This window comes from Temnothorax americanus, unplaced genomic scaffold, assembly GCF_048541705.1.
Source record: "Temnothorax americanus isolate GAGA-0224 unplaced genomic scaffold, ASM4854170v1 Scaffold3, whole genome shotgun sequence".
Taxonomy (NCBI): domain Eukaryota; kingdom Metazoa; phylum Arthropoda; class Insecta; order Hymenoptera; family Formicidae; genus Temnothorax; species Temnothorax americanus.
The window spans coordinates 7,606,793-7,634,574 of NW_027509442.1; the positions used below are offsets into that span (position 1 = coordinate 7,606,793).

The following is a 27,782-nucleotide window of genomic DNA, read 5'->3' on the forward strand; positions in this document are numbered from 1 at the left end:
TTGAATACAAACGCGATAAAAATCCATTATCTTGCAACGGTGAGTTTAGTGAGAATAGATAACGCGATCGCGTTTTAACTAATGAAAAAGCTCTCCCGTCGCCCTTCGATGATGGAACTGAAAGAAAAAAAATTCGAGAGGCCTGAGAAGAAAACAGAATCGGCGTAAAGTCCGAAAAGTTAATTCAACGGCAAATTCTATTCTCGGGAGCATTTTTACTAAATTCAGCTGCGAATTTCGCAAATTCGAGGGAAGTTTCCTGAGATAACTGGCAGCCTTCGCAGAGAGTGGGAGAAACCGGTGACCGCTCGTCGTTTATCATTTCGGCATACATACGGTACTAAACGAGAATTTCATATTCGTCATCATTGTGCGCAATCCAATAAGCGATTGCGACATCGAGCAAAACAATCGCGATTTTTCTTAGTTCATAGTCAAACGCGAAATATCCCGAAGAGAGACTGTTGGATTATATTTTACATCTTACAAGTTACAAGATTTGAGGATTTTGCAGTGTGACACAATCCGCGATAACGTCAGCGCGATAATTACTAGCCGCATCACCTTTCGCTCACATTTCCTCGATTGTTCTTTCTACCATCACGTATATTTTATCGTAACTTACGAGGACAATCGGGAAAACGGGGGACAGCGACGGCTCCTCCACGGGGCTCCGGGGAGCCATCATCGCCGTGCGCACGTGTCTCGCCAGAAATCCATCGTGGGAGTAATCCGACGCGACTGCGTCCCTCTCGCATCCGTTACCCTGCGTCTTGTCGCGGCTCTTGAAGACGCGCCGCGCCGAATTGCGGCGCGCCTCCGCGAACGCGATTCCTCGCAGCAGCATCTCGCGCGACGTCGATGTCCACGTGGAAAAAAGAAAGGAGAAGAAACGAAGACGGTGCTTATCGCACTCGGTAAACTGAGCGGCGCCGCGGCGGTTTTCCTTGTCAACCCTCGGCGATATAAAGAGGAACTCGATGCGCGCAAAGTCGCAAATTGTACCGCTGATGTAACCCAAACATGAAGATTCGCGCGATTCGCGAATCGAGGGGACGATTTTCGCGGGGAGATAAACCCGCGACTGTGTCAGATTTACGACTCGTATACGAAGAAATGCGCGCACAACGAATTCGATCCCTCGCTCGAATAACTCGATCAGTTCTGCGGGATCCGATGTACAAGAGCAATATGAGTTTTGCCCGTTATCTGCGGATACTGGCTGATAACAGGCGGTACAATCACGTTCGAAAATGCTGGAAAAGCGCTCCACATGTGCGAAGCGCATATGCTCTGCACATGCATGGAGCGAAAGCACAAAGGAACGAGAGAGAAAAGCCTAAAGATTGAAAAAAGAATCGTACATACATGCCAAACAATGAAATAAAGCGATACTAAAATTTCTTTTCTTTTTTATAAGGTGCCTTTTCATGCTGACGCTCGACGCTCGATTTGGGCGTCAAACTTGATCACGTGATAGGTCACGTGATAGTCTTTTTAATTCCAGCGTCAAATGGCAAAAGCTCAACTGTGTTCAGCTTTGACGCTTGACGCTCATTTCAGTCAATTGCTTGTTTTGACGCTCGCATATTTGATACTATTTCGCCTTCTTACCGATGAAGTTGGTCACGTGACCAGTTTTGACGCCCAAATCAAGCGTCGAGCGTCAGCATGAAAAGGCCCCTTTACGCTCGCAGATTAAGAATAAGATCTCGAGATTCGATTTTTTTAGAAACATCTAGGACGCGAATTTGCGGCTGCATTCCGTTTCACTGTCATTACTGAAAATCTATGTTTTTCTATATTTTACGTCACGTATACCGAAGATTTTCAGTACTGACGGTTGCTGACAGTAAATATCGAGATGCAACCTATATAATGTCGATCGCGAGATCGTAAGATGAAGGGGGGATTGCTGCTGTCAGAACCGTTAAGCATCGAAGAAAGCGAACGCGTAATAATTTTGTATCGGTTGGTACAAGTCTTATTAGTTTTTCTCATATTCATTATGTATCGATCTATACTATGTTAAGTTGCATGTTCATTTTTTTTTTTACGCGGAACTCTACGCGTCTAATTATACAACGCAATAATTACATATTAAATGACTTTGTACGTATGCTCTCAATTATGCATATACTGCACATGCATCGATACAAATTGCATATTGGTACCAACCTAGAATTCGAGCGTCTCATTTCTTATTATCGAAAATTATGCGGATTTAATTTATGCTGCACGTGGAAGACGGTTTTTGCACGTGGTACGCATACGTGGCGCACCGTGTTCGAGAAACGTGCATGACGTAACACGCTGTGAACGTAGCACGTGAGATAAAAAACGTACCGATGTTTGTTTTACATTTGTCCAAGTAACGTTTTCCCGCGTTCACAATCTCTTATTCAAAGAATCGTAGCAATTTTATAGATTTGCATACGGTACACGGTGCACGGGAAATGGAGATAAATATAATTTTTGTATAGAATATAACGAAAGGATTTCAATTTTTAGACACACACGCTACCGATATAAATTTTACATATTCCACAAGCGTACATTTTTCAATACCATAATACACGCGAGATCTCTTTCGTCCGTTGAAATGTTTTATACATCATCACCAGAACGACGCGTGCGAGAACTGCGAGAGCTCCGGCTATACGTCTCAGTCGCGAGACGAAGAGCGAGCCGGCTCAAGTTGCGAGTGCTGATGAGCGATCCCCGCGGGAGGTGGACGGTGGACGTCGCGTCAACAGAGCCGACATTCATTTGGATCGTATCCAAGTGTTTTCCGCACGGACTGTACGTCGCTAAGTCCGTCCGACTCCTACCAAGATTAAGGTAATGCTCGGCTGATACGATACGATAGTTATGTAGTCTTTTCAGTGCTCCATGGTGCTTCCGCTGGATGGCCGCGACATTCGCGAAGCCTTAAAACAATATCCGGAGTCGCAGGGAAAGAAAGGTACGAGAGCCTATCATCCCTTGTCACGTGATCGTTCGGATGAAGATTAGATTAAATACGTCATCTCCATCTCTGGGAAAACCAGGTGGAAACGAAGAGAAGGCTCGCGTCTCCGGGAATCGGAAATCTTATGGAGGATAATTTGTAACTTTTGCGTCAACTTACTTTTCCAAACAATTTTATATATCTATATATAAATCCTACGCCAGAAGAGTCTTGCGATATTAAACTTGGAAAAATTATAATATGATTGAAAGATCTAAAGCACAATCAAAGACACAGATATATCTTTTACAAAGATACATAAATTGAAATCACAAAGTGCTTACCGTAGCGTAGGATGAAGTTTTCGGTTTCCGCTATGGGAAACCACCACAATCACCAATGGAAGAAGTCGTGCAGGGACTGAAATGATAAAAGAGCGTGCGATTAGAGTGATTGAAATTTTTTACAGTAAAGCTATTTCTATCGATATATCAAGATCCGTTTCATCGTATTAAAGCAATCGCCGTAAGATCAACTAGATATGCAATTCTTCTCTATAGCGGTCATTCGCGCGTCATTCTTTGTCCGCTAATCGAATCGTTCGCTATTTCATAAAATCACTGTCACCGTCACGTCATTTCACGTCCAACTTGGCAAAGATCTGCACTTTGTTCGCGTACGTTTCGAGAAACAGCCATTGCAGCAATGTGCCCGAAGAGCGAGGACTTTTCGCGTTGACAGAATCATAGTTACGTAAATCGTGCCAAATAGAAATCGTTCATCGTCATCGAACAATGTCTACGGTACAGAAATCCCGAAGAAAAAAAATAAAGCAAAGTGCAGAGCGGGAGGAGGAGCGGAGGGGACTCGCGAAACGGAGCCTGCAATAAGCTCGCTCGCTCTCTCTCCCTCTCTCTCTCTTTTTAGGTTATAAGGATGTTATATCTCCCGGAGAGAGATACCCGGTGCAAAGTACAAGGTGCGCGCAGATTACAGCCAGATACTTTAACTGTCCCGGGTACACCTGCCCGCCCCTCCCCCTCGCGTTTATCACAGGCGGGCGGCGCGATGGAGCTTGCGTAGCGATTCGGGCGACGGTCGAAGGATTAGATCAGCTGTTGACGTCGCGAATCGGCGATCGGCGACGCGACGCGCGTGCAGCGTGCATCGAACCGCGTGCGGGGGGCGAGGCGGATGACGAAGCGGGACGCGGGACGTTTTCGCGCGAACGAGCTCGGCGGTGACCCGGGTGACCGTGCTCCTTTAACGTATCGATCGAACATTCTCGCGATAACCTCGGGCGAGAGCTCGCGGATGAAATTAGGTTAAAGGACGGCGTCGCGTCGCCAGGACGAGACGGGACGGGACGGACGGATGACGGATTCGATCGCTTACCGTGCGTCGATGTCCGATGGCGCGCATTCTTGCTCGAGGAAATAACGCAGGGGAGATACCGAGGCGTCGACGCTACCCGCGTGAAACGTTCGCGTCACTGACAGACTGACATTTCCCCGTGAGTGAAGCACCGGGACCGCGGGCACCCGCGCACTCGCCGCTCGACGAGGACGACGAGTTCACGGCGTTCACGCGTTCGCGTTCGCGTCGGACGTCGGACCCAGCGAGAGTCACGATGGTCACGAGACGAACGGGTTGAGGGACGCGCGCGCGCGCGAACGAACGAACGAACTCAACGAGAGCCCGAGCACCGAGAGCCGAGAGGCGCCAAGCGCCAAGCCGTGGCCGCGTCGCGGCAGACCGGAGTCGAAAGCATCGCGTTAAATATAGGATGCAAAATCGTGCGGCCCCTACGACTCCTACGAGATCCGCGAGCGCCTCGCGGGATGCGCGCACGACCGAGCGCCCAGCGCCGTTTATCGCCATTCGCCATCGCCTCTCTTCTCTTCTCTTCTGTGTCTGTCTCGAAGTTTCAAGTTAGGCCAGTTAAGGCGCTTTACAACTTACAGCGCGAACGCGTCGTACCTCGATACCCTATACATCGCGATCGTAGATTTATACAGGGTGTCTGATAATAACCGTGTAACACCCGCCGCCGCGCCGACCCCGCCGTAGGTGGATAGAGCGGGTCAAACTGGAATAGAAAAGTCCGTTATCAGTTTGCGATATGACGCGCAAGTGTTGTTCTTACAGAAAAGTTAATGCAAGAGTCGCGTGGCTGTCGCGCATAGCTTTTAACCAATCAATTTGCAAACTTTTCTGTAGGAGCGGAATTTTCGTATACGTTTCTCTTGCGAATGAATTTAAGAATCGAGCCCTAGGATTCTTCTATATACCTACCCGCCGGGTAGTACACTTATTATTGGACACCCTGTATAGGCTTCGTTTCCGTTGGAGGCGCGAAGGCAGCATTAGTAATGAAGGATTCACATTGCGTCCGATGTTCGACGTACGACGATCCGACATCCAATAACAGAATTTATTATTAGAGACAAAAATTTCCTATTGGATGTCGGATCGTCGTACGTCGAACATCGGACGCGGTGTGAATCCTCCATAAGAGAAAACGATAGCGAATCGGATGCTTTTTCCTTATCCGATTGTTGAACAGGAGTAGGAGAAAAAAAGGAGAAGCAGTTGCCTTTAAATGGGCATTCTCTCTTTCTTTCTCACACTCTCTCGCTAACTCAATCGCTCATTCGTTCGGTCACTCTTTTACTCTCATCCTCGTTCACGCTGTCACTCTCACCTTCGCGTTTCCTCTGCACCGTCTTCACTGGTCTTCGCTCGGCATATTGAGTGACGGAGAGAGAGGGAGGGAGAGAGAGAGAGCGCGCATATCTCTGTCCTTCAATGTGTATCGTCACTATCGTCGCGGCTGTCGTATATAAATGTACACTCTATCTGATAACGGATAAAGTCTCTATGTAAGTCTCTGACATGTGACTCAAAGTACGCTGTCTCTATGACTTTGTCCGATGTAACGGCGGAAGTACGAGAGTGCGCAAAGAGTATATATAAGATTGGAAAAATAAATAATAATTAATATTACACAACGTTATTAAGATCAACCGATGGAAAAATAGTTTTAAATTTTGCGATCGCAATAAATTTCTATTTGATCTAGAAGTGCCTCATTTCAAATGTGAAAACATAATGAACGCGCTTTATTTATCTTCTTCGCGTTGAACATTAACTTTCACGGTAATCGCACTTAATTGCGGTTCCCTTTCGGCGAACTTAATTTACATCGAGCAGCCAATTGGAGCAAAATTTTCGTTAGAATCTATTTTTTAGAATTCCTGTATTTATAAGTACTAGAGTATCTTGGGAATACTGATTAAACTACTTAAAAATTGTTAAAGTTTGTCAACTCGGTTGTTAAAAAATTTTTACATTGTACGACAACTCGGTTTCATATTTTGTTTTGGATTTCGCAATCTTGTTATTCTATATCAAAGCGATACTTTATAGGACATTACACTTCGTTTACTGTTCATATTTGAATAAACGCGCAGAGTCGTATTTCGTATCGAACAGAAAAGTAAATTTCGCGCATAATATCATAATGTGCCGATTATTTATGATTTTGTATCATTTTTTAACGCGATTTTAATTACTCTATCATTCGATCAAATATATCTACGCGTTTAATAATAATTTTTCTGGAAATTATTTTACTTTCTACTTCTACTTGATACTTTCGCGAAATACTTTAAACGTTGGCTGACGCTCATTCTAAATTAATCTTTTTTTTCTTTTCGTATACGTCATACACATCCATATGTCAGCGTAAGAGACAAACGCCATTCTTCCTTTCAGCAGTCGACGCGCTTTTCTTTCTCTCACATCTCCCGATTATTGTCCCCAATTAAAAATATCTCGCCGATACATATGCCGCTCACGTTGCATCAATCATATCCGATAAACCGTAAACGAGCTGTTGTCTCCGCAACATGGCGGCCACATTTCCCCGTCGTACGCACACCTACGTGCGGGTATTTGTAATTACGCAACACGCATGCACGTGTGTACTCGCAACGAGATCGAAGCAGCGTTGTGTTGCACGTGGCTTATTATTTCCGAAAATTCGATACCCGTTTTCGTCTCCGCCGTCGTCGTCAGTTTCGACAGCCGGCGCGAGAGCGCGCGTCGTCGACGGCGCATGCGCCGTACGGCCCGAACGTCCTAGCCACGACGGTCTAGGAACAATTCGTTCCCGAGTATGACGTAGCTTGCCGCTCGTGAATTTGAACTGGGCATTGACGTCCATGCGATTTTCCGTGTAAATTCAGCTTTCGACGCGTAATGAAAAAAAAGTGCCCCGCTTTCTACAAAGTTCCATTCTTGTGCGTAGATTTAGAAATAATTTTTTTTCTGTAAACAACTTCGAAATTTTTCTCACCGGGATTGTGTCGCTTTAATTTCTCTCATTCCACGTTTTTTCTCCAATCAAAGATATACGGCGCGTTCAGAAATAATTAATCTTGAAAACTTAAGGATTAGAGGATCTAAAAGAATCATTGTAGATGCAATATTTTATAGATAAATCACGTGTCATGTTCGGTAACATTTGTCATTTTTTGCACTCTTCGCGACATAAATAACGTAAGAATGTTACGGTATTGTTTAAATTGATAAGGAATTTATTTATCTGAATTTACTAAAATTTGTCAAATTTTGATAAAATGGAGATTTTACGCCAAAATATGTACGAGACAATAACGTTTCACAAAGTGCCTGGGCGGTGCGCGATTTGATTGCGAGAAGGCGAGAACGAATGACGCTCGCGAATCTCGACGAAGGGGTCTCGTGTCGCGCCGTTCACTCGCGCTTTTCGCGGCGAGGCGCGACCGCCGTACGTCGCCTAGAGAATTTTTCTGCCCGTCGGCTGGCAACCTGGATATCGATTGTCATTATTTATATCGTACGTTTCCTCTTCAGTCATCGATTCACTTTTTACATTTTACATTTTTACAGTAATGAGAGAGTTAAGTTTTTCCCACGGGCGTATGGTACTCTGAGTTAGCCCACACATGTGTGATCATAGGTGTTGTTGAAGGGGAGTCGAGTGTGCGAAGAGAATGACGGATAGCCAGCAGCAGTTTTGCTTGCGGTGGAATAACTTTCAGGCGAACATCACGAGCCAGTTCGAGGCGCTGCGAGATGACGAGGACTTCGTCGACGTTACCTTCGCGTGCGACGGCAGGCGACTCCAGGCGCACAAGGTCGTCCTTTCCGCGTGCAGCCCTTACTTCAAGGAGTTGTTCAAGGTTAGAAAACCATTTTCTTCCCGCTCCCCACCTTAGACGTATCCCCAGCCCCCGCCCCTCCTCCTCCTCCTTCTCCCCTGCTCCCCCGTCGTCCTTCCTCCCCCTTTCGTCTTCCGGCGGCGGCCGTCCGCCGTCCGCCCTCCACCCCCCGCCCCTCTTCGTGTCCCTCGTTTCGCCCCTTCCTCGCTCACGCCCGGCGTCTCTTTGCCCCTCTCCCCGCCTCCCGCTCACCGTCGCGTCGTCGTCGTGCCCCTCCTCCGGGGCGCGCGCGCGCGCGCGCGCGTGTGCGTGGGTATGCGCACGTAACGTGCATTTCCTTCGTCTCGTCTTGCGATGAATAATTTCAAAATTACGCAACACCTATTTACGCGACGGTCTCTCTCTTAACGGCGTCTTATCTTTTTCGTCGAGCCTCAGGCTCATTTCGAAGGCGAGGCGTACTCGTGCAGACGGTTACGTCACGACGAGCATCTACTTTTCGCCCTCCGCCCGCGCCCCCTTTCCCCTCTTCCTCCTCCCCATCCCTTCTCCCCCTCCCCCCCCCGATTGCCCTGGTCTTTCGCGACCGCGTCGAACAAAATTTATAATTGTTGCCCGGCAATTAACGCGCCGGCGAGGCAGGGTAGTCGATTAAACGACCGATGGGCTCCGTTACGTACGTTTGTTCAATAACGAAATTATGCAACCGTAATCTGCTCTCTTACCTCTTGTATTTTTTTTTCCCAGAAAAGAGATATGATTGAATGCAATTACCTAAATGACGTGACGTTACAATATTAGACTGAAATTGTAAGGAAAGAGATGATAGATAGAGATATAGAGGACTTTAAAGATATTCGCTTCCTCCTGATACGATATAATAATTTAGAATTAAATATGGAAAATAAAATATGCAAAACTCAATTATTAGTACCGAGATTTCTTTTGATTTTATAGTTACTTATAACTATAGTTAACTATTTTATAGTTACTTATGAAAACTATTGTGGAATGTAGCTAATCTGATCAAGATGGTCATTATGTAATAATATGTACCAGATATATATATATATGTATCTAGTAAAAAAAAATTATATTAACTCTATTCAGAACTTGTTTTTCATATTTTGGTAATTTTTTCTCTTTTTTAAAACAAACACTTTATAATAACATACATATAAGATTATTGTAGCATATAATTAATACGTCCGTGGGATTTATTTTGCAGACAAATCCTTGCAAGCATCCAATAATTTTTATGCGGGATGTTGAGTTTGAACATCTACAATCGCTATTGGAATTTATGTACGCTGGAGAGGTAAATATCTCGCAGGCGGAGTTACCTACATTTCTACGTACTGCAGAATCTCTTCAAATTCGTGGCCTCACCGACTCCCAAAGTAATCAGCACAACAACGAAAAGGTGCGCTTGGCATAAGTTTGCGCATACTGGTGGCACTTGTGTGTTAGGATGCGATTACAATGCTCAATTTTTAAATAATTTGTAGCATTTGAAGACAAATAACATCCACGCGTCAAATGGCCGTGGTCTGATCTCGCCAAGCTTTGACGATGAACGCAGTAAAACGCCACCACCTTCGAGCCCTCCACCACTGAAAAGGCTGTGTAAAAGAAGTGATTCACCTCCAGTTTCTAGTCCAACACCCTCTGTGCCGCCTTGCGCTACCATTGCACCACGTTCGCGCCCACTTATCGAGCCTCAAGTTCAGCTCGATTGTTATAAAGATCTCGATATTGTTGAGGTATTTTCTCCCGTACATTTGCATATTTTTGATCCATCTTTCGTACATACACAGATTTTCACAATATCTATTGTTAACTTGTATTTTGTGCTTTTTTAGCCAAAAATAGAATTACCTGAATATGGCAGTGATGACGATTGCTCACCTAAACAGGAAGCTAATACATTGCCCAGTGGATTTCTCAGCTTGGATAGTGGTATGGAAGTGTTACCGTCTTATCCACCATCTTATCAAGGTAATTAGTTTACGAGATATTTTATTGAAAATTAAAAGGAGACATTTTGATTTGTAAAATTGTCTGGATAACTGAATTTTCCAGATATATATATTTTAATCTTTTTTTCATGGTTCTTTGTTGAAAATATCAAATCGCTAAAATTCATATTATTGTTTCTATTTTTTTAGGAAACCAAAATGTAGAAGGAGGAATGCCAGGTCCGTCGCACGGGAGTACGGAATTAAATCAAGAACAGCAAGGTGAGTCAAAATTTATTATTTTTTTGGTAGTGCGAGCACCATTACAAACAGCAACAACCTAGCCATTACATCACAAATGTCAAATGTGAGTAGAAACAAGGAAGCAGAAAGGAATCTTGATGGTTTGAAATGGTAAGCTCGTGTGTAGCTCGGTAGGTCTTGGTAGGTGGTAGGAGACATTTGACACTCGGAGGCTGTAACAGGCCTGAGTCCACAGAGTGCAGTTTGCAGTTAAGCAGCTGTGTTGTATGAACGTTACCGAAATAGCCCGGAAACTTAAATCATTAACAATTTAAGTCCTGCGTGTACATATTTAAAAACAACCCCATCCCATTATGCTTTATAATTTTTTGTTTTTCTGCTTCACATGTATATCAATGCGTATACATATACATATATACATACACTAAGTTGTCCTGGTAAAATGTTTAATATAGAAAGAATAATTGCTTATTAAAATGTTAACGCTCAGATAGTATTGTCAACAAAGACTATCTTATAATCATTTGCTTTCTCGTTTACTAATTATAAATGCCATATTTACACGTGACAAGTTCGTAAATTGGCTTTTGTACATATTGCTTTAGATCAAATCAATATGATAAAATGAGATATGATTAGTGTTATACATTTTTCATGCACATTATAATTGCATTGAAGTCTAATCGTTGATGAAACAAATAAAAGTGTAATACGTGGGATTTTATCTGTAAAGCCCGTATCAGACTACGAATTGGGATTGAGATTGGATTGAAATTTGATCAATCGGAGCAAAGTTCACTAAACCTTCGCTCACCTGATCAGTTTTCTTTATTCTGATTGATTAAATTTCAATCCAATCTCAATTCCAATCCGTAGTCTGATACGGGCTTAATTGTATCTGTGACTACCCTATAGTGTTGAACAGCTTATTGATGCATTTATTCTGAACTTGTATCAAGTAATTTTGGACTGCTATCTCCTTTTTTTATTACAATTAATTTATTACAATCAAAATCTACATTTATTTATCAAGTAATTTATAACTGATAACAAAAGTCATTATGCTACCACTACCACGTATCAAAATGAATAACGAATCTGTGTCTACATGTCTGTAACAATATATCTAATCTTCTGTTTAGAAGTACTATGTTTCTATACGTAATAGAAAATAAATTAAAGATGTGCAGGGAACATGCAAAAACAAGACTTTCACTAATTTACTAGTTCTCATTATTCATCGGTTCATGCTTACCATTGTTTTCAAACTATATGTTTTTTCTTACTGCATTACCATTGTTTTGTCTGCCAAACATATTAGACTCATCGCATCCTTGCAAGTGATACTCTTGCGGGGGGATCCTTTTTGTACTGTACCGTGCAGGCAGCAAAAATTGGGTAGCGCTAAATAGGGTTGTTTGCTGGTTGTTGCTGTCCTGTGGTGGGTGGTATCATTCTGATATTATACGTGGTGTGTGACAAGGCGTGGTGCTATGCTGTGGTAACGTGCGATGCTGTGGGCTGCTACCGGTTAGAGCAAGTTGTGTGTGTGTTGCAGCTGACCTGCGTAAACTGCACTCGCTGGACCCACGCCCCTGTCCTGTGTGCAACCGCATGTACAGTAACTTGTCCAACCTGCGGCAGCACATGCGCCTCATCCACAACCCTCAGAGTGTCACTTGCCCTCTATGTAACAAGCCATTCAAGACCAAGCTGTACCTGAAGCGTCACCTGGTCAGTTTCCACGAACTCAGTGTGGCAGACAGGCAACGTCAGGAAGAGATCTACCAACATCAAGTTAAGGTTCAGGTCCAGGGACAGGGACAGGGACAGGGACAGGGACAAACGCAAACGCAGGTTCAGGGAGGAGCTCAAGCTCAGACCCAAACACAAGTTCAGGCTCAAACACAAGCTCAGATTCAAGCTCAGACTCAGGTGGATAATAAGGTGCTTTTAGCGGCTCCTGCCCCACCTGCCCGGGCTACTACCGAGGAAGGTGGGGCTAGCGGTGGTGGCAACAACACCACCACCACCACCACGGAACCAAAGCTCAGATCGTATCAGGCACAAGCTGGCGATAATGCTTATCCGGTAGAGGTAGCGCAGATTGGTGATTCAAAGCATTTTGCTAGTGGGATGTTGCAATTCGATGCTACGTATCACTAATGTGTGTGTACAGGATTTATTTATTTTTTATTCTATCGCGCCCAGTATCATTTTGTGATATAGTAACGAATCGAGTTTATCTTTATTGTTTAGTGAACTTGTGATTCAATAGGAAACGTATCTTCGTAGTTGACCGACAAGTAGGTAGATATAACGTTACGACACAAGGCTGATTCCGTATTTAATAATCAGGTCCTGCGCCTCCCCTCAAAGTGCGCAGGTGTATAACTTATAATTTTTAATTTTTTGAAACGCGTATGCAATTCTTGTCGCACGAACACGAGTGGAGGACAAGATGTCAAATCCGATTAATCGGTCGCGTACTTGATTGTTTTCGTCCGTAATAAGACGCCTACATAGATCATTCGAATGATCATTCATACGAAGGTCGACAGTGTATATAGGTTTGGGAGACTAGTTTACATATAAAAGTCCCGTGCCTATTCATCGTAAAGATGAACGCTGATGAGGGAGAGAACGACTAAAATGCCGATGGTGGAGCAGCCATCCCACCTCGTACTGATAATTCTGCAGCCGGATACTTGTTGTTTTATTTAATGCTATACAGTGTTATACAGACTACAGATATTTACTACAATATTATATTCTTACAGAGGATTATATTTACTTTATTATTGCAACGCAATGTGCAATGACATAGCTCGTACATGATATATTTTTCACATGCATACATTGCAATATACAGCCAATTGACAGCTCAACAGAGTAATAATATTTATTATTAACAGTTATCAACAAACCGTGATCGCAATAATGCAGCAGATTGAATTTAACAATATATAATAAGAAGGCAATGTCTCTGCTGGTTTCTTGTTTCTAAGTGTGGAAGGCTTGCTTTTTAAGTACTTCTACCTCAATGGTATGTACCTATAAGTAGCATAAGGATGCTTATATTTCTTTCTTTATTCCTGTAGAGATTCATAGATTGTAATATTCTCACAATATTTACATAATGTACATGCAAGTTATATTTTTGAGTTTGTATTTAGCTTTTAATTTATTTTAATCCTTATCGGGAAACAATTTTTTGAAAAATATTTTTAATGTTAAAACAGTATTTATGTATCAAGAAGCATTTCGTGTCAAATACATACATATAACTTTGTAATAGAGACACTGCATATCCTTTACAGGAAGAAAAATTGTGTTTTTTAAATAATATATTTTTATTTATTTTTTATTTTTTTTTATTTTTTCAAAATTTTTGGCATTAATATGCATCTGTGTGTTGTATAGTCTTAATATATATTTTAAATTTAGTATATATTTTTGTTTCCGATGATTCTGATAATCCATCAGGTTCTGCCTCTTTCTACATGCAACTTGCTTCTGTAATCTTTTACAGAATATTCACAATTTCAGCTTTCTATATAAGAGTAAACCAGCACAGATATCTGCCACACAATTCCATAGCCATAGTACCACACAGTACAACTCAGGATTTTTTATATTATATTTTACAGATGACAATAGTTCCATAAGTACGATTTATAATAGCGATTCTAGGAAATGGGGCACAGAGTATGTTCCCTAGAATCGTAACTTTTTAAGTCGTACCATTCATATGACAGGCTCCTTACCTCACATACAATCAAATTACTAAACAGATGCAGCTATATATTATTAATAATATATTTACATACAACAACTTACAATAGTACTGGGACGTTGCAACGACTGCAACTAACACAGATTGCCGATATTATATAAACGGTTTTTATTATCTGTTATTACATTGGTAAGTGATTGCAATGTTTTTTTACGAGTTAAACGTACTACGAATATACATTCAAGATTTTTGTTTACGATATGAATGGATGCCCAGCACAACTGACAATTAGTACCGAAATAAGATTAGATTATAAATGTTGCATATCATATTATAATATTGTTATACATTTGCCAAGCAGTGTTACATTCATCAACTCTCAGGCTTTGGATCATACACGGATTTCATTCCACTTCTTATCGATACTAAATATAATTCTTGCAATATTTTTCTTACAATACCATATGTATAATATATATTATAATTTATATATATATATATATATATATATATATATATATATAATGTATATTATATTTAATTATTTATATATTATGTATAAGATATAATATTATTTTGTTATATGTAATATATATATAATTATATAGATGGAAATCCAGTTATTAATTTATAATGCAATATCTTGTAGAACAAGAGAGGAAGACAGATATTTTTCGTTAACTTGATAAAGTATCACACACATTTCTGGTTCTACTACTAGCTCGCTTTTTTTGTATTAGCAGTAAGTAATCTACGATTGATATTATTTGTAAGATTGTTATTTATGAGAGAATTATGTTATTGAGCTACTTTTGATATTTGCTTTCAATTATTTTGGTATCTACTCGATCCTTTGCCTGAGATCCATATACTGTGTATATCAGAGTGATGTGTTACAGAATGTCACATAATAGTAAGCATCATTTGACAGGCCGGACTTCGCTGGGCATTAAAAACCGGTTACCTAGCTAATATCACAATACAATTTCGAACACTCACTGTTATAATTGCGATTATATTACGAATTCAAATGGTGTGCAAACATTCCGCAGCACGGAGACAGCAGAGAACAGAGAAAACAAGAAAAGTAAAAAAAAAGGAAGAAAGAAAGGGAGAAAGCAAAAAAGAAATAAAACGATGATATTATCGATTGAACGAGCACACTTACAGCTAATAGAAGAAAACTCGCAAAGAACTTTGCATAGTATTTTTTGGGTCTAACAATGCAATTTACCGTATATTAAATGAAAAGGGGTATTGGACGACACACACCGTGTCGTGAAAAGTATCTCTTAGTGATGAAATACGAAACAGTACTTGCCATTTTTCCAAAAGAACTCGATGAGTAGGTACAGCAAGCTCACTGAAAAAAAAGTATCTTTTGTCTGCGATAATAAGTTTTAACTTTATCCTACTGCGATTTAGCATTTGTATCATGCGTTGTTATACGACTATTATTGCTATTACGATAACTACTACCGCTATTATTACCAATATCAATACCACCACGACTACTACTATTACTACTACTACTATTACTATTACTACTACTATTAATACTGTCCTACTACGATTACTATTATTATTGTCGTTAATCCACAATTTTGGACGCATGTGTATTATCTCGAGGATGATTTACGTTCGAAAACAAATGTATATCTGTTTCCTGCGTCGCACGTTACGGCGTACGTCGCTTTTCTCGATCATAGAAAACCATTATATTTTAGCGCATTTAATTATGTGTTGTATATATGTAAATTATTATGTAATTTGTATGCGCGTCACAAAAAAAAGGTAACTCGTGTATTCGATCGCTAGCTGTTACTAATATAGATGTAGCTGTAAGGAATATTACTTTGACGAAAGGTGGTAGAAGGTTTCTCTTTTAAACGATGGACATCTTTCTATCTTTTTGCTCGTGATATTGTGAAACGTATTTCGCAACTCCAATTTGATTTACATCTTTATTTATTCAATAATTTAAAATGAAAAATTTAATTCTAGTCATCAAAGACATTTTTATGCATTCGGTGAAATTTGTATTTGGAATTGGTGTTATTGTCAGTATTAATATTTTAGAATTAATGTATCTAAATTGGAAGAGATCGATATTATTAAAATACTTTGAGAAAACATTTTTTTGGAAAGTATTTGTTTTCGAAAATATTTTTAATCGACTGTTGTTTTTAATATGTTTCTAATATATTTTCTAGATATATATTTAATTAATATATATATATATATATATATTATAGTTTAAGAAAACAAGCCCAGTGTGCAAAGAATATGTGGTACTTAATACTTTTAATTATCATCTCGTTATCATTATTATTATTTTATGACTAAAAGTCGTATTATCTGAAAATAATCTTTTATATTAATATATCAGATTGATATAAATTCTTAGATAGAATTTTATACATGAACGTGATAGTGTAACAACATTATTTTTCAAATAAGGCTATTGACTTATTAAGAAAAAGATTTAAAACTCGATTAAAATTGTGGTAATATTACAAACACAAATGCAAAAAAAAAATACATCGTGATGTCTTCGTTCGAATGAGAAACCACATTTTTTAACGCAATATAGTCTCCATAATTTTTTATCTAAATTCTGTTCCCGATCGTCATGTCGATTCTTAACGAGTGTACTTTTTCAAAAATATATAAGCTTAAGAAATAGAGTTAGATTTTAGTACGCTCGAGAGGCAAAAGTGCGAAATTTTCGATGTAAATAGCGGCAATTTTTCCAATATGACCGTATCGAGGAATATTTCGCTTCTAAAGTAGTCACACGCAAATATTTAAGTATGATATTTATTCGAATCATGGCGTATCCGAAGTAAGTTATTCTCTAAGTAAACGGGTAGGTCAATAGCGTTTTGTGCTATCCCACGTATAATTATATAATGGCAATCGCATTGCAAAAGTATACATGCGACTGATTTTTGACGAGTGCGAGTGTGAGTGCGCGGTATGTACTGAATTAAGGCGTATAAGAAAGATGAAAGAGGAAAGAAGAAGTGAAGTACAGTAGAGAAATACTGGTACTTGGCGGAATTTCTGAACAGATAATTGATGAGAAAATTCGTATCGGCTTCCTCTTTGCCACGCGTGAAAGAAAAAAAATTTATATTCGCGTATGCGAAAAACGATCTACCGAAGTTCTTGATAGAAACTCCAAAATCATATGCAAGATTTATAGAAGAGTAAATTTTTCCTGTTTGCTTTAGCTTTTTGAAATCTAATGGGATAAGATTTCTCGATTTTCAGTATTTAATAATTCACACGAATCTTAAATGAAATAATATTGAAATGACATTTTGCTCATTAGGTATTTCTTTCTTTAGATACCTAGGTAGATATTCTTTTTATTGCAGTTCGATTCAGGAGAGAATTTTTTGTTATATTTTTTTACCGTTAAATTCACTACAAACTTGGGGCAACTTGGCAACTAAGGAATTTTTGAAATATACAAGACATATTTTACAAACAACGTGATAAAAATTACCAAGCAGATTGGTAGTTTTTGAAAAATTATTGAAATTTCCTAGATATATTTTAGTTAAATTAAATAAACATATTTTACATTTTAATGTAATAGATATTAATATTTTTTATTATGGTAGATATTAATCAGAATATCTCGCATAAAATTCTTCGTAGTACATGTTGGCCCACAACTACCATTTCAGGGTAAATTCTAAGAGAAAATTATCTCCGTGTACTTATTTAAGTAGGATAAAAATTTAATAGTTGAGAATAAACATGCTTTTGCTGGTTTCTATCGAGACATTCGTTAGGTGTAGCAATTTTGTAGCGACAAAACTGATAGAATAAAGAAAAAATCGATGAAGTGCTCTTTTTAGGCTGACCGTATGGGTTCTACGAAAGTGACTTATTATTGGCTTAATGTAAACGCAATGGAAGTTGGCGGAAGAAAGTGCAAATTCTCCGATTTACGCTTTAAGATATAGACCTTCTTCTTGTTTTCAACAAGCAATTATCTGGACAGAATGAGCTCTGCATCAAAAAAAGAACTCGAATTCATAATGCGACATTTACCGAGAGATGTATATTTTACTTTCGGCTAACGTCCCCGCTAAATATTTTCTCCATAAAGATTTGATACGCCACGATAATTTATTTATTGTATACTATGCGACACTGCGTTATATTTAACTGAGCAGTCGGTGATGGGCGCAAAATGGTTTGACAGTATTTGGATACATGTACAGACATTATGAATTTGAATCTGTTTTTATTATTAGACAATTTACATATTTTTTTTTACAAATTTGAAGCTTTACTATTAGACAATACGTGATTTTTACTTCCAATAACATGATAAATAATTTTGATCAATTTTTACTGATTACGCATAAATGTGATAACAAAATAACATTCAGATATAATCTCTGTATTTTTCTATGATAAATCTTATAGTCCAAGAGCTGACGACACTTTTGGCCAAGTGATTTTATAAATCACGATTTTCCGTTATAGCCTGCGTGAACGACTCTCCTTCGATAATCCGAATACCTGGCTGGCCGTACTTGGGGGGTTTAGAAGTACGTAGGTGAGAAGAAAAACGGATTTTCAAGTCATAGTATAAGTCTTAATTTTTATCGGATATTGATCATTGATCACTCAGGAACATGCAAATAAATTGCCAGTTCGATTGCTCGGGGGGAATTAGTCGCCAGGCAGTTCCCCCCGAGCAATCGAACTGGCAATTTATTTGCATGTTCCTGAGTGATCAATGATTAATATCCGATAAAAATTAAGACTTATACTATGACTTGAAAATCCGTTTTTTTTCTCACCTGCGTACTTCTAAACCCCCTAAGTACGGCCAGCCAGGTGTTCGGATTATCGAAAGAGAGTCGTCTACGCAGGTTATAACGGAAAATCGTGATTTATAAAATCACTTGGCCAAAAGTGTCGTTAGCTCTCCGCCTATTACTCATATTTCTTTTGTTTTACACGTCAGATACGATTTCGTTAGAAGTGCTTAGGTTACGTGTATAACTAAACAAAAAACTGCATTCGTGCGCGTGTATCCGAGGCCCAACACTACAAGTAGTTTAAGCATCGTTCAGCTTGCATACGCTTGCAATTTACTGCACATACGCTGCACTTAATTTATCGGAGATTATCTGGAGCAAGACTTGAACCTTTGTGCATGGATATGTGCTGCAAACGCGATTTATTTATTTTTTTTTTCGCAATCGTTGCGGAGCGCAACGAGGGAAGATTGTTGTGATTACTGAACAAATGGTAAAGTTGTACAGAGGCTACCTCCATTTCGTTATTCGTTATAGTTTTTACGTTATTCTTTAAGTTTTAACACTATGTTATCAGGAGATCGTAAAGAAAAAATACAAAGTGGATATTCGGAAGGATTAGTACAAAACGTGATATTTGGAAGATGAGAAAAGTATTATTCGTTGCCGTCCATTTTTTTATATGATAGAGTGATTTAATTTTGATCTTTACTGACGTTATTTGGACGCTTCAGAAGGTATGGGATAAACTTTAGGGGATGGTGGATTTCATCAAAAGAATTAATTTTTGTTAAAGAACCCATGTCCTCCGACGCGTTCTTGTTCGAATTGCCTATGAAGTAGGTAGTGCAACTCGCACGATAGCATTGCGCGTGACGTCTGACAATACTAGTCCACACATTCTTAAATTTTTGCATTTTTTAAAATTTTATTTACACATTTTATTACAAGAGATATACTCAAAGTGCCTGCCTCACAACTGATTACATTCACTATATCTCTATAGCGTTGAATTTCTTACTGCTTGGAACCCTTCAATATTGTTCCTAATTTGATCAAAAGCCCCCATGATCGTTTTAATTATCTCTTTCCTAGTGTCGATTGGAGTGACATACACCATTCAGGTGATCGAACAAGGACGCGACGGAGGACACGGATTTCTAAAAAAAAAAAAAAAAAAAAAGTGAAACCTATTGTCTCATACCTTCTGAAACACTCTTATTTCAGTTATTTCAATATATATGTACCGATCCAACACAATTCACATTGTTAATTTTTACATCTTCAGATGTAGCTCTAAAAAAAGGACGATCACTTGTGTGACGTAAATCGGAAAATTTATATTACGAGCGGCGTACAATTGTCTTTTTACTGGCATGTGAATTGATAGGATAAACAACTAATTTATTTCTAAACTAAGATGATTTCTCAAAATACTTGAATCGAGTATATTTATTTTCGAAAAAGTACGTATTAATCGCGTGAACAGCTTATTGTCTCAATCCCATTTGCTGCTCGATTATTCGTGACAGAAGATTATTTAAATTTATTAGTCTATAAAAGTATATTCTAAAAAAAAAAAAATGCACAAACGGTTACCTCGAAGAAAGCTTGCGAAGGATCGCGCGGCACTGTCGAGTCGCATCACGTATAAACCCTATACATGTATACAACGTGCGTTAATTTTGCTAGCGACAGGTGCATCAAGTAGCCATAGATTTGTAATCAAGTGTGCTTTCCACCTCGCCCCCACGTTTTTGCGACACGCAGACAACGCACGTGAGTCTCATTGTTCAATCGCAATGTCGACGGGGCCCCGTCCTCGTCGTCATTCGATCGACATGGGTCTCTCGCAGTTCTCGCAAAATACGATACTAAGCATAATCCTATCATAATAGCGATGTTCCTATCTTACGTTCGTGTTTTTTGTACGTGTTTCGATCGCGAGAGAAAGAAAAAGGAAGAGAAAATTATCCCGCGAACCTTCTCGGCTACGAAAAAAAAAAAAGCTCTCGTTGAATAATTGCGAGACTTTCCGTCTGGCTTAGCGCAATATCCCGTCGTAGCGACTCGTTCTGTACCCGAAATTTTGTCAAACGATACATTTAAATAAAGTAATTCACATTTGTACGGAATATGTGCGTTATTTTTGCAAGATTGCGCAAAAAAGAGAGAGAAAGGAAGATGAAGTACGTTGCACCGAATCAACCATACACACTGCTTTACACATACATCACAATACATATATGATATCTCTATACTTATTTGGAAGTGCACAATTATACCCTGACCAAAGTTTGTCGACTTCTTTGAAGAGCTACAGCTGCGCTAGTGTTGCACTGGGAAAAACACAATAAAGTCTTTTAGGCTGCAGTGCATAGATTGTAAACCACCCCACGGTCTATTATTATTATTATTATTATTATTCTATATTCTATATCTATATTCTACTATATATATATATATTTATGCTTATTCTAAATATACAGCATACACAAATATTTCTGAACACAAGTAAAAACATATTAGAATGTCTGTCGGTGTACTCGCTGACATAAATGGACAAGTTCGAAATAGTACAACCATATTAAGACGCAACAACGGCCGATATCCGGAGAAAATAATATTCTAGGGTATCTTAAAGCTAAAACTTCAATTTAAGGGATTCGAGTTCCAATCATCACCTCAAGATATTGCGATATCGTAATTGTCTGATGATCGAGAATTCGGACTTAGACCGTGACCTAGACCCCGATCTTAGCAGCGATCGACGAGAAACGAGAGAAGATGTTGAGGGAGAGGAGAGAAAAAAAAGAAAAGAAAAAGAGAGAGAGAGAAAAAAAAAAGACGAATAGAGGAGGCGGAGGGTGATTTTTGGCGGACGGCGGACGTGGATGGACGAAGGAACTAATCTAGATTGGTCGGCTGGTGTGTTGCAGCCGCCGGTTTCAATACAGAGGCAGCGGGGCTACCGTCGTCGATTACGATATCGAGTGTTACCGGCGCCATGGAGCCGGTCTGCACCTGGGATACCCCGCGACCTTGTCCGCGCTGCGGCCGCTTCTACAGCAACAACAGTAATCTACGCAGACATCTCAGATCGGCCCACGCGACCGCCCCCGACCTCCTCGAGCTGACGTCGCTTCAACGGAAAACCTTGGTGTTGCCGCCAAATTTGGTCCCCGACATTTCCTCCTCCTTCGTCGGTGGACCGTAGCAGTTGTTGCCGATAGACTGGTCAGGTCGGGACGTTCCGACAACAGCGGTCTCCGCCAGGAGATGCTGTTACGACGACGTTTTTGAGTCGTTAACGTTAAACGGGCCTGGTCAGCCGATGAGTTCCTTCGACGATGAAAATGGATCGTCAGTGCATTATTGACAGACACAAGCACAATATATAACTATATAAATATATAACTACGTTCTTGATGTGAAATTAATGTTTAATAGAGAATTAATGAGAAGGATTGTGTCTCTCTCTTTAGTTTAATATACAAAAAATCGCGAAGACGGACAATGAGGCTGTCGCAAGACTTTCTTTTAGGAAACTAAGTGTGGACAGAAATTCGATCACTAATGGAAAGCTTGTGATGTTTTATTTTAATTCCTCTCTCCTCATGCACCGTCTTCATCTGCGCAATGGTTGATTTATCGTTTAAGAGATTGTTACAGTGACAAAATATTTGGTAATAACAATACCTTATAAACGCGTTGCTTTAATAACGGCGACAGTTTAGTGAAAGTAATTTATTTTATCAGCAGAAACATTCCTGTGTGACTCTTTGTAGTATTGTATATCGCATAATCATTAAGTTCATTAAGTTGTTATTTTTATATTTTTGGAAATGCTGTACAATTTGAAATATTATGCTGAGTTTGATAAGTTAAGAGGATAGGTACATTGCTATCTTTTTACAGAGAAATAAAGAGATCGTCTCGGAGAACAGCATCATGCGCGTATTCGGCTAACTCGAGAGATTTTATCAACCGACATTCTGCATTCTTTATTAAACCACTTAATATTTCTTTTCTACTTATCCGCACATTACTACGAAAAAATGGCCTCTGAGTATTTCTTCCTAAAAGATGAGCGTAAAATTATTTATTTATTTATTTTTCTACAACAGCAACCGTCGAGTTTGGTGTGCGTCGCAGAGATAAACTGCACGTAATAACAGGTGAAGCGCTGCCTTTTTTCCCCCACGGGGTTTACATATCGCTCGATAATCACGAAATTAAACGCATGTCCTTTCGAAATTGATGATTGCAGCGCGAAGAGTACGTCGCGGTAGGCCGCGGCTCGGAACCAGAGGTGGCAAACACCCATCGCCGTCCGTTCACAGAAACTCGCCCTCCAGGAGCGACTGGCTACCCTTGGACATGAGAACCACCCCGCCAGCGGCGATGCCTGCCTTCCGTGGATTTGAGGAGTCTTCGTCGGATGGTGTGGTCAGTACCCTGAATTTGATATAATCGTACACTGTTAAATCGTATTCAAATTATACTCAATTTGAGTAATTTTTAACCATTTCTATAGGTCGCCGTTGTTCCTACTTAATATGTCGTTAATTTAAAACAATGTTAATTTAATTACACTAATTAATGTATATATGAAGTTAAAATAATATTGTTTTGTGCTATAATAATAAATTTCGACACACATGGTAATTAAAAGTAACAAAATGTTATTTAATTCGAGGTTTAAAACTCACCCTTTAATATTTATTATATTTAACAATGTAACTGCATTGCATTACGTACGCACACGCACTTGATCTTTTTAAACTATTCTTAGTTTAAATGCCTTTGCTTATATATATTTTTTATTTTTAGAAATGTAAATAACGCGGTAGTAATGTTACATCGCGACTTTACCAAATATTAATGTGCTCTTCTCATGTTTCTTGTAGGTCCACTTGGGTGAGGGTATAGCCGTATGCGAGGAACAACTAAGGGCCGTCAAGTGGAGTGACTATCGCAAGTTGACGCGTGGATTAGCCGCGATATTGTTCAGCCCGACGGAGCTGGCGACGTGCTCCGTCACCGGTCAACGTTGGAGCCGTGCCGGCACGGCCACCGAACGTCCTGTGAAACCTGCCCTTGACAAGGCTAAAGTTCAAGCCATTATATGTAAGTGCGCAATGAGACAAGAAAGCGTGTGTCAAAGAACACGTTAAGAGACGTTCTCTTTTCTGGACGCGCATCAACACAGTTCATCCTTTTTAAGCGTTAACTTGGTTGACATCTTCACTTGTTACAGCTTACGTAACGTCGAGGTTTCCATCAGTAGACGTTAGCAGCGTGAAACAGGTTTTGGCGTACAAGTGCAAAGAAAACTCCACCGCCCTTAAGATGAAGTCTATACGATACATATGGTAAGTCTCGGCGATTCTTTTACCACCACATTCGTACAAGCGGATTTTTCTACGTGGCCATATACGCCTCGAAAATTAAAAGTCCCGTCTTCGCATTCCTTTCGTATCTAATTGCAGCGATAGACAGGATACGGACACGTCACCGCGGGGTGAGTCCGAGGACAAGTGAGAGGGGGTCCAGGGTGCGTGCAGGGTGCAGCCCGCTCCTCAGTTTCGTCGCGTCCTCCCGCACCCTCCATTCGATACGGCCCACTCGTCGGAGCGCTCCCGGGTTCAGCGAGGCTATGGTGATTATCGTAACAATAATAGTAACAAGCAGTGCGTCGACGGACGCTCACGGCGCAACCACGAGGAAGGGCACAGACGCGACTCGTCTCCCACGTCATCCACGCAGGCAGGTCTCGAAAAGTTGATGCCTCTGCACACGCTTCACGGCGTATTTCATTCCACCCTACGAACGGCGACGGCCTCGTACATTTAATTGGCTGATTTAGCCAATTGCTGCATCGATGGAGATCTAATCCTAAAAGGGTAGGGTGAAAGAGGAGCGGAAATATTGCGGATCGTTTCGATATATACGGTCTAAACGATATTACAGAATATTCAACGTTCATTAACTTTCTTCATCTCTTTTTTTTTTGCCGTGAAAATTTCCAGATTTTCACGGCGCGAACGGTTGACTTTTTCTCGTACGATCAACAAGGAAAGAGATTAACATGCTTACAAATATAAAATGTACACCGGAAACGCGGTTTGCGAAGCACAAGCACGGTAGATACATTGAATAGAATGTATAACAAGCTAGCGTAAAATAATAGAAACGCGTTGTTTTGAGGGTAGAAAAAAATTATGAAGGGTGGAAATGAGTGATTGTGTTTGATTATATTGCAGCAAGATTAATCGTGTTATATGGGATCTTAAATCATCGGTACTTCGAGTATACGCATCATTTTTGGAAGCTGCTAGTTGCCTCGTAGTGATTCAAATTATTCATATTTACAAACCGCGGCTGACAGCTTCGAAAAATTTGATATACATCGAGTAGAAAAAAAAAGAAACGTCGAGTTTATATTTAAGATGTACATTCGAATGTCCATGTCGTGAATTTGTTGGGACGAAGCAATCCTTACCATGAACTTTTTTCTATTTTTATTTTAATGACATCATGGCACACTATACTTTTTACCGTTGTTTTTTCACACTCTAATATGATTATTTGAAAAATATAAGCGGTGGAAGAGCAGAGTGCAGAAGGAGAAACGTTTATTTTATGGGCATTCATCTACTTCGCAATACGGACATCCGATTGTAAATAAAAGATAAAAAAAAACTGTGTTAACGAGACGCGACGAAGAATTATTACATTGGCAGCGTTCTTGCCTGAGAAAAAAAAATCGCTCCTTCATGTATGCGCGTTTGCTTAACAGGTAAGTCTGTTTAAAACGCGTAATACATTTCTTTTCTGCAATAGTGCGGATTTTTCGTGCGACACGTAAAAAAGGGAGGGACGATTCCGCGCAAGAATATATGTATATTAGGAAGATTTATTTGGTTTTGGCTGTGAGCTGCGACCACATGCGAGGGAGGAGATTCGTGTGGCTCTAATGAAAGAGAACGCACCCTTCGCTCAGAGTGAAGGCGGGTGATAAATAGTGAGAAGGCAATATTATAAAGAAGAAAAAAAAAGAATAAGAAACGTTATTAAAAAATAGCATGGTCGGACGGACCAGTCCGATCCTACCGGGATACAAGGGTAGACTTTCACATAGAGTATGCCTAATACATGAATACATAGTATAAATGTATATATAAATACAAAATAATATAAATATATTATTATAAATATTATAGTAATATATATATTACTATATTTAATATATATATTATTAACGAAATAGATGAACTTATATATATTATTTGTTGGGAGAGCATATTACATATATTACACATATTTAATATATTTAGGATATTTATTTGTTGATTTGGTGATATATATATATATATATATATATATATATATATATATACACACACACACACACATAATATATATGATTTTTATAAAGCCGGCGCGCGCGCGGCATGGAGAGGCCGGCCTATAAAAGCGTTAAAAAAAAGAAAAAAAGAAAAGAATCACAGCGAAGAAAATGGGTGCATACAGATTTTAAAGATGATATGTATATGACGTGAAATAATTGAAGTGTTCTCGCACGATTGCAGCTTTCGTATCGATCTGATCGTTACAGGACTTGAAACGGTTCGATAACAAGTGCGATCGTGCAAAACTGTCTTCTAAGGAACAGAGGTTTTAACGATTCTTTCTCACGTAGAACATCGGAACAGTTATATATGCGATTGCGATTTACCGAGTTGCGAAATTAGCCGACTGATTAAGCCCGGTTCAGATTGTCTGCTTTCGTCGATTAACAACGAAAGCGGGGGAATGCGCTTTTAAAGTAACCGCATGAAAAGTAACAGCAACGAGAAAAAAAAAACTAATTATCGAGTTTAACAGCTAATTTGCTGTATCAGCGCGATCGACTTTCTTAATGGATGGTATTAGAAATTTCATTAAAAAGAGGGATTAAATGTAGTACGGTACTGTGATTTGTTACTGCTCGTTTAACGATAACTAATCGAACAGCCTAAAATAAGAGCAATCCTTTTATCGCTGGCCTAATGTTACTTATAATCTAAGAGGTCCAATCGATAATACTTCCTCCTCTACCGACTTAGGTCTATTAGGGAAATTATATTATGTTTATATATGACTTAGTTTCTTTTTTTTTCTTTAATCGTATACGGGTTAGAACGTGGAAAGAGTATTTAATTTAACGTAATTGATGTATTTTAATTTAGATGTTATGAGAGAAGAAATGGCATTCGGGGTGAAGAGAAGAGAGAGAGAGAGAGAGAGAGAGAGAGAGAGAGAGAGAGAGAGAGAGAGAGAGAGAGAGAGAGAGAGAGAGAGAGAGAGAGAGAGAGAGAGAAAGAGAGCGGGCGAGAAACACTGAATCGGCCTTAATTACGATACTCACTACAGCATCTATTGCAGAAACGCGCTCCAAGTAACGACGCATGTGTATACATACTGACATATATTCATGCATGCACATCGCATAACACACATACATGCTCCCATGCCCACGTATACACTCAGTTACGCATCAAGCTCTTGTGTCTGCGAATATCCGCATTGACGAGGGATTGGAATGAATGAATTCTTTCTTCTTGATCTTTTTTCTTTTACGGGGATTATAAAAATGAAAAATTTTTCGCGCGAGAGAAAGAAGTTTCCGCAGCAAAGGGCCTTCTGATTTGCGAGTTGATTACGAAATGAAATAAATCTACTTCTCAAGCTGATGATTGCTAAGAATTAATTGATTAATCGCTGAAAAAACGAATAGAAAATTTATTTAAGAAATATTATATCGATTGCCCCGTTGTTGGTGTACATGGCCTCGATAACGAGAAACACCACGATCAAAATAAGTAACGAAAC

At 39.6% G+C, this 27,782-nt stretch overlaps 2 protein-coding genes across 3 annotated transcripts in view; one reads left to right on the forward strand and one right to left on the reverse strand.

Annotated features, from left to right (window-relative positions):
• The window catches only part of Milt (trafficking kinesin-binding protein milt), a 44,586-nt gene extending 43,734 nt beyond the window's left edge, over positions 1-852 (reverse strand). Inside the window, exon 1 of the mRNA XM_077411493.1 lies at positions 626-852. Within this exon, the coding sequence (XP_077267619.1) occupies positions 626-847 (222 nt within the window). The 5' untranslated portion in view covers positions 848-852. The remainder of the gene's footprint in view (positions 1-625) is intronic.
• Positions 853-2,877: 2,025 nt separating this feature from the next.
• Positions 2,878-27,297, forward strand: LOC143900310 (uncharacterized). 2 transcript variants are annotated; one of them, XM_077411502.1, is made up of 9 exons: positions 7,839-8,178; positions 9,386-9,580; positions 9,666-9,920; positions 10,020-10,155; positions 10,326-10,397; positions 23,176-23,354; positions 23,816-24,035; positions 24,166-24,280; positions 24,398-27,297. In XM_077411502.1, exons 1-9 carry the CDS (start codon positions 7,990-7,992, stop codon positions 24,447-24,449), a joined length of 1,413 nt encoding a protein of 470 aa, XP_077267628.1. In that variant the 5' UTR covers positions 7,839-7,989; the 3' UTR covers positions 24,450-27,297. The 2 variants fall into 2 exon arrangements, with proteins under 2 accessions (XP_077267627.1, XP_077267628.1); XM_077411501.1 differs by lacking the exons at positions 23,176-23,354; positions 23,816-24,035; positions 24,166-24,280; positions 24,398-27,297 and adding exons at positions 2,878-2,965; positions 11,938-21,040 and having other exon boundaries at positions 7,956-8,178.
• The last annotated feature ends 485 nt before the right edge of the window (positions 27,298-27,782 follow it).